Consider the following 12,133-nt stretch of genomic DNA (forward strand, 5'->3'; position numbering starts at 1 on the left):
TCACTTACTCTTTGTAGAAGCATGCACGTGTGCATGGGCTCACACACATAGAGTGTGTGTGTGATTCATGTCCACTTTCAGGGTGTTTCCCAAGAGTACATTCTCTTGTATAACCACGGTACAGCGATGTAATTGCCATCAATATCATTCTAAGCCGCTTTATTAATCAGAAAGAAAATGAAAGGCTAACTTGGATGGCCCTACTGTGAGACACTGAGCCTGAAGTGGGAATTAACTGTGTCTGTTTTCTTTTAAAGGGAAAAGCTTGTTGGAGCTCGGAGGAAACAATGCCATCATTGGTAAGGCTGCCCCATTGGCTTTGCTTTCTGTTCAGTTTGCTGTCGGCAGCCATTGTCTGTCTGGTGCCTGCATAGGAGCTCATCCTTCCTATGCTCTGCCTGTGACCCAGTTCCCATCTTTAGGACATGAACTTGGCTGGAAGGAAGATGGAGCTGGGAAGAAGCAAACCGATTGGTGTTGGGAAAATGTTTTCTGGGTCCTTGAATATGGGCTTGAGACTTCTGTTGTCTCTTACATGGCATTACTTCTTCATGCTTTTTCTTCTCTCGTTTTCTGGAAACTGGCTTTGTGTTTTTCTAGAACAATCGATTGTTTCCTAAGTGACTTGCTGATTTCTTTAGGTTTCAGACACACAAAGTTGATGTTTAGTTGCATACTGGGGCTTTCTTGTTAGGAAGGACACGTCCCTCTTTTGCTTCTTAAGATTTTGTGCGTGCGTGCGTGCATGCGTGCGTGCGTGCATGTGTGTGTGTGTGTGTGTGTGTGTCTGTTTTCCGGTGATTGCAGGCACCTGAGAAGCCAAAAGAGGGCATCAGATTCTCTGGAGATAGAGTTGTGTGGTTGTGTGGTGCCAGACATGGTTGCTAGAGACCAAATTTGTGTTCTCTTCAGGACAGCCCTTATACCGCCGAGCTAATTCCCTAACTGCCATTCAGTCTTCTTCTGTAACACAGGCTAACGATGCCTTCTGTCTGAATGGCTGGAAGGAGGAGGCACTTAAAGAGAGCGCTGTGCTCTGAGACCTAATGATGAGACCACAGTACAAAGCCTCAGGAGTGCACAACCCTGGATTTGGTCCCCAGAACTGGGAGAAAGAAAATAGAATAGTGGAATACAAGAGTCACGGGAGTGGATAGGACGTCTAGTCTGTGCGTGAGATGTGTTCTTTCCGTCATCCTGATTGGAGGATGCTCAGATTAGATGGTGATGTCGATGGCATAGGAGGAACAGCGGCTGTCAGACACAGAGGGCCCAGGAAGCAGAGAGGATAAGTAATGGATCACCGCTGTAAACCTGTTAACCATGCAGAGATCGTCCCTTTCTCCTTCTGAGGGCAAGCTTTGGTTGTCCTCTGCAGCAGAGGGTGGGCTGTCCCATGGAGGAACAGGAAGCTTTGTGGCAGTGGGAGTGGACTGGAACAGGGGAGCACCCAGATGGTGGTGGAGCTCATGGACCTTCATGGTGGCCGTAGCAAGGGGGCTGTGAAATGGATGGAAGGTCCAGCTGAGCCTCAGTTTCCCTGTGTATCTGGGTAGAGTTTGAAGACCCCCTTGCTCTGTCATACACTCTTCTCTGGAGAAAGAGTGTGGCTTTCCCTTTGGACGTGTGTATGTACCGTGAATCTTCAGTTTTGGGGCGGTCCTGTCGATGCGGCTGTGTTTTCTGAGGGCACTGTTTGATAAGCTTAGATAAGCTTTGCCCACTGCACACTGACCGCACACATTTGCACTTCGTTAAGCTTTCGAGGACGCCGACCTCAGCTTGGTTCTTCCCTCCGCTCTGTTTGCCGCCGTGGGAACAGCCGGCCAGAGGTGTACCACTGTGAGGCGACTGGTGAGTGTGTCCACATGGTGCCTAAGATTGTCCTTTGTCTTTCTTCGAATGTAGGTATGTGCGTGTCTGTGCATGCTCTGTGTGCTGTGTGCAGGTGCCCTCGCAGGCCAAGGGATGTCGGGTCTCCTGGAGCTGGGGTCATAGGTCGTAAGTTCTGGCAACCAAACTTGGGTTTTCTGGAAGAACAGCCAGGGCCCTTAGCTGTTAAGCCACCTCTTCTGCTTTTAAACTTCAGTTTAATGAACTCTGTCTGTAGGAGGCATAGACGTGTTGCTAGAAAGATATATTCCTTAAACATGGATGGCAGACACGTGGGTTTCCTTCACTTCTGCGGTGGCAGATGTTAACCCACCCTGAGCTGCACTGGGCTCAGAACTGACTGACAGAAGCTGGCCTCAGGCGGCACCAACTTTGAGTCAGACTTCGTGGCAGATGTGACCAATGTCTTACAGGGGCTGAGACATGAGACAAGTTAAATTCTAAACAGTAGCGTTGCTTTTTTTTAATAAACATTTCAAATATTTTGTTTTGGTCTCAAGCCTCAGATTTGACTTAATGTTATATGGCTTTTTGAAAACCAAATGCTCTTAATGATTATGTATGGTTTGAGCAGAGGTGGTAATGTGCACCTGTAATCCTAGAACTTGGGAGGCTGAGGTCTGAGAGTCCTTTGAGCCCAAGAGTTTGAGTCTAGCCTGGGCAATATCTTTGACATATATGTCACATGCACATGTACACACACCCCCACCCCCTCTAACCCCTGCCTCACTGTCTTAGTTAGGGTTTCTATTCTTGCACAAAACATCATGACCAAGAAGCAAATTGGGGAGGAGAGGGTTTATTCAGCTTACACTTCCACATCGCTGTTCATCACTAAAGGAAGTCAGGACTGGATCTCAAGCAGGGCAGGAAGCAGGAACTGATGCAGAGGCCATGGAGGGATGTTACTTACTGGCTTGCTTCCCCTGGCTTGCTCAGCTTGCTCTCTTATAGAACCTAAGATCACCAGCCCAGGGATGGCACCGCCCACCATGGGCCCTTCCACCCTTGATCACTAATTGAAAAAATGCTGGATCTCATGGAGGCATTTCCTCAAAGGAGGCTCCTTTCTCTGTGATAACTCCAGCTTGTGTCAGTTGACACAGAAAACTAGCCATTTTACACACACACACACACTCTCTCTCTCTCTCTCTCTCTCTCTCTCTCTCTCTCTCTCTCTCTCACACACACACACACGAGTCTGTTTAAGGAGGTGTTAATTAGCTACAGCGAGGGGGATATGGGTGGTTTAATCTGTATGCTAGATTGAGTTGGGTTTCAATTTAGAAATACAACCTTGATTGATTAATTAATTAATTAATTATTCATTTGTGCTATAGTGAAATACTAGAACTAAATAAGTTTTAGGTACAGAACCTGGCTACCTTTACATTAAAAAATTGCAGTTGGATCACCGAGGGACTGGCTTTGTGTTATTTTTTTCTCATTCACAATTATTGTGAACAGATGTTATGTAGGATTGATTCTAAATCAGACCAGAGTGAATAATAAATGACAATAGGGTCTTAAGAATGATTTATTCTTGTGTGTGTGTGTGTGTGTGTGTGTGTGTGTGTGTGTGTGTGCGTGCGTGCATTCATGTATACCTCATGTGTGCTTGGTATCCACAGAAGTTAGAAGAGGATGCTGGGGCTGCAGTTACAGTTGTGAGTGGCCATGTGGGTGCTGGGAACTGAACCCAGTCCTCGGGAAGAGCAGCTGGTCCATCTCTCTCGCCTGATGATATAGTCTTGAACTTTCTTATCCTTCTTATATTGTGTCCTGAATAAAAAAAATCTCATGATAGAAACTTATATTTTAACTTACATATACATTAAATTGTAGGAAACATGCAAGCCAAGAAAGAGAACAAGGATTATTAGAAGTAATTATATCCTGTAGCAGCTCTCTCCTGTAATCCCTCCGCTGGGAAGGCTTTGGCAAGAGCATCTTAAGTGTGAGGCTAGCTTGAGCTGCATAATGAAACCCTGTCTCAAAAATAAGATAATTGCATGGTAAAATGTAAAATTCTGAAAAGCTGCTTCACACACTTTTTAGTCTTGGAGCAAATATGTGTAGCTATGCTCTGTATTTAATGTTAAATATTAAGGAATACAATTAGTCATTGCCTAGATTGACTTCCATGGTGACAGGGATTCATACGGAAAAAAATTACAGCATTCATTAGCCTTTCCATGACTAGGTCCCAAAGTAACTTGTTATGGGGAGACTAACCCAGACAACTGGGAGATTGGGTAGTTTGGTAAGTCAGCCTCTCTCTCTATCCCTCCCCCCTCAATATATAGATGGATGAGATCCTAGGGTAGGATCTCTATATATGTATATATAAAATACACACACACACAAGTATATAGAATATATACTCTGTTTTCCTTCTATACATAAAGAAATATAGCATGAAGTATATTGATATCCTAGTCTACTGCTGGCTGGAGACCTTCAAAACCTGAAACTCAGTATTTTTGGTGACTCATTTGAGGTTGGTTCAACTCAACTATGAGTCCCATGTTTGCTGAGACTCATGGGTACAGTGTGGGACAGGTTTACCCATGTTAATTAATATGCTAAGTTCTGTACTACGAAAATAGGAACAATGGATTTGTTCCTAGCAGGTCAGGTTCTTAGAAGTTTGGTACAGACATGGTTTAAGGTGTTCTGTTTGAATGGTTTTGGGGGGTGCCTTTTGTTTCTTTGAGCCAGGGTCTCATGCATCCCAGGCCAGCCTCAAGTTTACCGCCTAGCTGAGGACAGCCTTGAACTCCTGATTTTCCTGCCTCTCTCAATACTGGGCTTATAGGCATGCAGTGTACCACACCTGACATATTGTGGTGAGGGTCAAACCCAGGGTTTCTTAAATGCTAAAAGAACTTATGACCAACTAACCTGCGTGCCCAGCTATGGTTTATGGTTTTATCTCAACATCCACCTAGAAGAAATGATGATTTACATGTAGTTAATATTAACACTAGAAACTATGCAATTAAAAGTGTGGTTTTAGTTTGCTTTCGGAGACTATATTATCCTGGTAGTTACTAATCAGTACTGTTGAAGACGTTATTCACTCTCGTAAGCCTTGTATGCTCACGTTGCCACTCTCCTGATGTCTGTTCTTCACGTAGTTTTTGCACGAAAGCATCCATGATGAAGTTGTAGACAGACTGAAAAATGCCTACTCACAGATCCGCGTCGGGAACCCCTGGGACCGTGAGTAGCTTGTTCTTTTATTAAAAGTTATTCCCTTTTAACACCTGGTGTTACATGTATTTCTGACTTTCTGAGTTGGAGGTATGATGCCCTTTCCTGGAGGTCTGAGCTGCGTTCGATGACGTTCTCCTAGGGTAGGATCTCATACTTGACATATGGAAAAGTTGGGGTCCTCGTTGGATGGGGTCCCGATTGGATCAAGTGATGGCTGAGTTCTTTTTCTTTTTACTGCTGCTATCCTTTCCAAGCTCCCATCATCCCCAGGAAAAGTGTGAGTCCCCAGGCTTCCTGCTTCCACTATCTTCCATAGCAACCAGAGTAGCTGCTAAGAAGTACTCATGTCTGAGGGCATGGCTGTGTGAGCCTTGAAGCCATCACTCAGGAGGAGGAAGAGGCTGAACCAGTTGGTCTCTGTGAGTTCGAGGCTAGCCTGGTCTACATAGTAAGTTTCAGGCCAGCGAGAGCTACATAGTGATATCCATATTAAAAGGGGTGGGGCTCTATGTGGGCCTGGGAGGGTGGCTCAGGGTTGAGAAAAGCAGGTACTGTTCTTAGAGAGCCAGAGTACTTGGTTCCCAGCACCCATATCAAGTGATTCACAGCTGCCTTTTATCAGGGGTCTGGGGTTGAGATAGTGTCTCATAGTGTAGTCCTGGCTGGCCTTGAACTCACAGAGACCCACTTGCCTCTGCCTCCAAGTGCTGGGATTAAAGACATGCACCGCCATCTTTACAAGCATCTTAGAACTCCAGCTGCAGGGGTCTGATGCCTCTGCAGGCACCTACACTCATGGGTTCCCGCCTACACACAACCTACACACACACACACACACACACACCAACCTACACACACACACACACACACACACACACACACACACACACACATAATTAAAAATAAAAATAAATGAAAAAATATAATTGACCCTTCTGTTGGGACACCCCAGTGATGTCACTGCGCTTAGACAGAAGTCCACACTCCCTCTGGTGCATGTTCCCAGGCCTCATAATGTTGCCCCTGCCTTCCACCCTGCCGACTGTCCACTAGACTCATGTCCCCTTGGCCCTGGGGCTTCAGTTTGTCAGCTTTCCAGTGTTCTTAAGCATTCCTGGCTCTTGGCTGCTGTTATCCCTGCTAGAAATAATCTTTGCCCTGGTCTTTCCATGGCCGACTGCTACACACTTGCAGGGGCCGAACTCAATTATTTCAGTGGTTATTTCAATGGTCTCATTTGTGGCAACTGGTCAGTCTACCCTGTTGAACTGTGCATTAGCCACAGAGATTGTAATGATCTTCAAGGGTGGACACACTGCCATGACCATGGCACTCTTGTGTCTTTTGGGCATCACTTTGGTTGCTAGCCATTCCTTTAAAGTAGGGGTTGACCAGCACATTTGGCTTGCTCTCTGTTTATGTTTATGTCTCACAGCCATCTCTGCTCATTTGCTTATTGGGGCTGGCAGCTCTGGACTACAAAGGCCGAGTTGTATTGGAGACCATGTACTTGGTACAGAGCCTAAGACGTTAAGCATCTTGTCCTTCACAGAAAAGAATTACTGATTGCTGCTCTTAACTGAGGATATAGGGTGGAGGGGTAGCCTGTTAGTTTGGAAAGCCACTGACATAATAAAATGATGTTACTGAAGACAAAACAAAGAGCATCCCTTTTCTCTCCCCAGCCAATATCCTCTACGGACCGCTCCACACTAAACAGGCAGTGAGCATGTTTGTGCAAGCCGTGGAAGAAGCAAAGAAAGAAGGAGGCACGGTGGTCTATGGGGGCAAGGTAATGAGAGCGATGGGTGGGTGCTGGTACCTTTCTTCCTCTGAAGCACAGACATCGCTGATTAAAACCGGTGAAGGGTCCCAGACAGGCACTTTCTTCTCCCCATCTCTCTTACAAGGGGAAAAGAGTTTTGAGGAATGATGGCAGAAAATGCATGACACACAGAAGGAGTCAGTCACAGTTGCCTCTGTTGGTCCCTAGGACTCTGTGCGGAAGGGATCTTGGTGTGCTATAGCACGTAAGATACTAGACTAGTTACCCAACAGGACGCTGTGTTAGAGAAGTAATTTACCTGTGAATGCTGGTTTGGTTTCTCCTGGTAAATGTAGGCAAAGGTGATGTACTCTGACTCCTAGTCCTAAAAAGGGAAAGCCACTCTTTTTTAAGATTATTTTTTGTGTTTTTATTTTCATCTACTTAAGGTCATGGACCACCCTGGCAATTATGTGGAGCCCACCATTGTGACTGGTCTTGTCCATGATTCGCCCATTGTTCACAAGGAGACTTTTGCCCCAATTCTCTATGTCTTCAAATTCAAAAAAAAAAAAAAAAAATGAAAAGACTCAAACCATGACAGAATCAGATTTAGGCAAGTGTTAATTCTTGGCTTTCTTCTGTGCATAAAACTACGTTTTATGAAATAATCTTTGACCTGATCACAGTAAGACCAGAAACACTAACAGCTCCTGTTCTTCTCTGTCCTTCTAGAATGAAGAAGAGGTCTTTGAATGGAACAATGAAGTAAAACAGGGACTTTCGAGTAGTATCTTTACCAAGGATCTGGGCAGAATCTTCCGCTGGCTTGGGTATAACTTAGTCTGTTGACCATGTATAAAAGTCTGACATGGTGGTGTGAGTGATCGAGTTCACAGCGCGAGCCCGAGTGTCTGTGCTTTGTTCTGATTTTATTTCCTGTGTGTCCTCATTGTTCTCTCCTCACACACACAGACCTAAAGGTTCAGACTGTGGCATTGTGAACGTCAATATTCCTACCAGCGGGGCTGAGATCGGCGGTGCGTTTGGTATGTAGAGACTCATTTTCCCTTCTTAAGAGATGCCTTTATGTTTGGTTCTAGGACCGAGCCTGGGGGTCCTGTGTGCTGGGCCAATACTTTCCCATTGACCTAGAGCCTCTGCCCATTGCTCCTTTTCTACATTGAGCAGGAGAGAAGAGTAGTGTTCATCTTAGGAAATGATCAAGAAATGGAAACACAAGGTGGGAGGTGGAGTCACACGCCTTTAATCCCAGCAGAGCACTTGGGAGTCAGAGTCAGGTGGATCTCTTATTTTTGAGGCTAGCCTGGTCTACAGAGTGAGTCCCAGGACAGACACGAGTACATAGAGAAACCCTATCTTGAAAAACAGAGAGAGAGAGAGAGAGAGAGAGAGAGAGACAGACAGAGAGAGACAGACAGACAGACCTGTGATCAAGCATGCCCGAAAGAGCATTCACTCCAACTCAGGTTCCCAGCAGGTCCTCATCTTCCTTCTGCTTAGGTTGGTTCAGGGCCCTTAGCCTAAGATATATGTACCTGGGGTTGGGGATTTAGCTCAGTGGTAGAGTGCTTGCCTAGCAAGCGCAAGGCCCTGGGTTCGGTCCCCAGCTCCGAAAAAAAGAAAAGAAAAAAAAAAAGATGTTAAAAAAAAAAAAAAGATATATGAACCTGGAAATTCAGGATTTTTTCTAGGTAGAAGTTCCCAGCCCCAGAGGTTAAAAACCTCTACTTCAAATCAAAGCAGGGAAACAGTGCATTGCATAGTGGGCTTAGGAATTGATCTGGGTGGTGGGGAAATGAAGTAACAGCAGAGCACTGGAGAGATGGCTCAGTGGTTAAGAGTACTGACTGCTCTTCCAGAGGTCCTGAGTTCAAATCCCAGCAACCACATGGTGGCTCACAACCATCTGTAAAGAGATCCAATGCCCTCTTCTGGTGTGTCTGAAGACAGCTACAGTGTACTCACATACATAAAATAAATCAATCTTAAAAAATAAAAAAAAGAAGGAAATTTCAGGCATACATACAGAAACGCTGGTAGACTTTGCAGTCTGATGGAGGGAGGGTCAGCAGCGGCAGCCTGGGAACTGAGTGCGTTATTATCGCTAGGAGGAGGAGGAGCAGGTTAGCCAATCTCCACAGGAAGAACTCCTCAAGGTTGCCTTCTGGTCTCCACACTCGTGCTGTGGCATGAACACTCATGAACACACATGTACATGGACACACACACACAAAATAAAATACAAACCAGCTTTTGGTAGGCTGAGGCAGGAGGATTGCCATAAATTTGAGGCCAGCCTGGACTGTGTACCAGGCCAGCAAGACCTAGATTGAAGAAAGAAAAAAACAAACACAGCATAAACTAGTAAACTCACATTGCCTACCAGAGAGAGCCTTCCCACTTTCCTTCCACCCAGCTTTATGCTCTCTCCCTCTCTCTTTAAAGCTCACACATGAAAATCAAGCAAGCAGAAGACCAACAAGACACCACCAAAACGTAATAAAAAGTCTGAAGACCCTGTGTAGCTCACTTTGGTTTGCAAACTACTCCCGAGCATGGGGCCTGCTGTGGTCTGGCCGCTGTGGGCATTGACACGCCACTGAAGGAGATGGTTTCTCTTTGCTGTCCTCTCTCACTATAAATAGTTTCTTGGTTATGGTGGGGCCTGGTCTTCATGTCCCTGTTTTTGGAGCCGGAGTCCCTTCTGGTTTGAACCTGTGGAGGTTTTGTGTGTGTGTGTGTGTGTGTGTATGTGTGTGTGTGTGTGTGTGTGTGTGTGTGTTCTCTGTGTTCATGCGTGCATCAGTTCTGTTGTACCTGGGAGACTTTGCTCGGGATCTTACAGTTTCTTTGCCTCCTCGGCAACATAGATCTCTGACCCTTGAGAGAAGGGGCTTGATGACATCCTTTTGTTTGGTTGGTCCCTCCCTCCCCCCAAAGGCGTCTCGGAAGCTTTGGCTGCCCTGGAACTCTGTCTGTAGACCAGGCTGGGCTGTAACTCAGAGAGCCGCCCGCCTCTGGTGACCTCCCTTCTAAGGCAGGGTACTCCAGAGTCTGCAGTCTCTGCATTGCTCAGTTGTGGCTCTCTGTATTGATTTCCTTCTTCCTTTTTTCCCCCTTGTTTAAACATTTTAAAAGATTTATTGATTTTGTCTATGCGTGCTTGCCAGTATGTATGTATGTATGTATGTATGTATGTATGTATGTATGTATGTATGTATGTATGTACAGTGCCCTGGAACTGGAGTTAAGATGGCTGTGAGTTGCTCTATGGTGCTGGAAACTGAACCTGGGTCCTGTGCAAAAGGAGCCAGCACTCGTAAGCACCAAGCCCTCTCCAACCGCCACTGCCAACAGCCTCTCCCATCTTCTCTTCCATTTTCTTTTGCTTTTGTGGGGAATGAGCACTTCATCTTCCATATCCCAGGCTGATCTTGAACTCCTAATTCTCCTGCCTCAGTCTCTGAGGGGTAGGATTAAGGTGCGTATTGCCCTGTGCAGTGTCTTAATCTTAGCGCCCACAGGAAGGATGTGAGATGACTTTGCGTTTCTGTAGGAGGAGAGAAGCACACTGGCGGTGGCAGGGAATCTGGCAGCGATGCCTGGAAGCAGTACATGCGGAGATCCACGTGGTAAGGAAGGCTCTGGGGAGGAGGGTGTGGTCTTGAAGCCTTTGGGCATGGGCAGCTGCTCTCCAAACTTCCAGATTTGTCTTTGCTCTGTTTCTCTTGATTTTACTTGATTTTTGAGTGCAGCTACCTTCTTTTTAGCATGTGTGCTACACTGTATGTTAAGTACCACATGCTCCCAAATCTGAGGAACTCTGCCTTGGCATGACCTGACGGGGGAAATGTCCACATGGTCATGTGATGAGCAGCAGCCACAGTGGAAGTATCACTAGGAGTGTGTACAGTTGAGGCAGTGTACAGAGGCGTAGGAAACAGAAATGGACTTCATGGTGAGACTTGAGTCCCATCCACTGTATAGTCACGTATTCCAAAATCAGAAAAAAGTGACTCCCATACATTTCCAGTGAAAGATTGTGCCTTTGGCCTTCTTGTCCAGCACAGCAACTGACTGAAATTTCCTTGTTGGGTTCTATCCTAGAGGTGGGGTGAGGTAGGAAGGAGCAGGACCCTGGGTCACTCAGCAGGAAGAGAGAGGTGGAAGGAGCTGTCCTTTCCATTTCTCCTGTGATGGCATTCTCTTGAAGAGTGAAGCAAGAGAGGAGCTTGGGGTCTGGTCTGCAAGCTTAGGGGAGGGGGACCAGCTTGGAAATATGAGCAGGACTCTGGAGGCCAAGTCACTAGGATGTTTGCAGGATCACCCAGGGAGCCACCTTCTGGAGATGCTGGCCTGGGACTTGTTTTACCTTCATTGTATTCTCTCAGAGCGTGTTGGCTCAGAATACTTCTCTCAGGAGAAATTCCGTGATAGTAACTAGTTTGGGAAAAGAAAAAAAGCTTTAAAAATTACTATGTTTTTTACCAAAATGAGAATATTTTCATTTTCCCCGATAATGCAATCTAAGAGAGAAAGTTACATCACCCATGTTCTTGTATTATGATCAAAACAAAAGGCGATGTGCATGTCCCAGCCGTTTGTGCTTGTCTTTTTCCACTGTAAGGAATCACGCTGACATTGTTTTGTATACTGTTTGTGTATTGTTTGTTTTACCAACGTGTAAGTCGTTACTATGAGTGGACTGAGGTTTTTAACATTATGAAAGGGTTGTATGTTATGTATACGCTGCCATTCGTTTCCTTCTCTTCCCCAGTACCATCAACTACAGCACAGCCCTCCCTCTGGCTCAAGGTATCAAGTTTCAGTGATACTGGTTGGTCACTTAGCCATTCCTGTGACTGCTCTGAAGACGCCGAAGAGGACTCTGACTTTCCCGGAATAAATGATCGATTTGAGTACAGCAGTGCCTACTCTCCAGTGATCTCAAACCCCTGACTAAATCAAGATATATCCATTTATCAAGAATTCAAAATTAAATATTTACAACCTAGCTACATTTAGCAAAAGATAGGTTTGGTGAGTTTTTATGTCACTAATTACTTTTTTATTACAGCCAATCATCTCTTAGTGAAGTACATGCCATCATAGGTGTCTGGGGACGTGGAAAATGGAATAGAGAGGAAGAAGTCTTTGCAGTAGAGATATTACAGCTGTCTTCTGAGCAGTGCTGAATACTCATGGTTCCTTCCTGGCAGGGCTTGAAGGGGA

At 45.6% G+C, this 12,133-nt stretch overlaps 1 protein-coding gene across 1 annotated transcript in view; it reads left to right on the plus strand.

Annotated features, from left to right (window-relative positions):
- Positions 1 to 11,933, plus strand: part of Aldh7a1 (aldehyde dehydrogenase 7 family member A1) — a 32,724-nt gene extending 20,791 nt beyond the window's left edge. Inside the window, exons 10-18 of the mRNA XM_032885852.1 lie at positions 258 to 299; positions 1,760 to 1,854; positions 5,034 to 5,118; positions 6,798 to 6,904; positions 7,327 to 7,441; positions 7,611 to 7,710; positions 7,853 to 7,926; positions 10,458 to 10,533; positions 11,679 to 11,933. Of these exons, the coding sequence (XP_032741743.1) occupies positions 258 to 299; positions 1,760 to 1,854; positions 5,034 to 5,118; positions 6,798 to 6,904; positions 7,327 to 7,441; positions 7,611 to 7,710; positions 7,853 to 7,926; positions 10,458 to 10,533; positions 11,679 to 11,733 (749 nt within the window). The 3' untranslated portion in view covers positions 11,734 to 11,933. The remainder of the gene's footprint in view (positions 1 to 257; positions 300 to 1,759; positions 1,855 to 5,033; positions 5,119 to 6,797; positions 6,905 to 7,326; positions 7,442 to 7,610; positions 7,711 to 7,852; positions 7,927 to 10,457; positions 10,534 to 11,678) is intronic.
- Positions 11,934 to 12,133: the final 200 nt, after the last annotated feature.

Source organism: Rattus rattus, chromosome 15 (genome assembly GCF_011064425.1).
Source record: "Rattus rattus isolate New Zealand chromosome 15, Rrattus_CSIRO_v1, whole genome shotgun sequence".
NCBI classification, from domain to species: domain Eukaryota; kingdom Metazoa; phylum Chordata; class Mammalia; order Rodentia; family Muridae; genus Rattus; species Rattus rattus.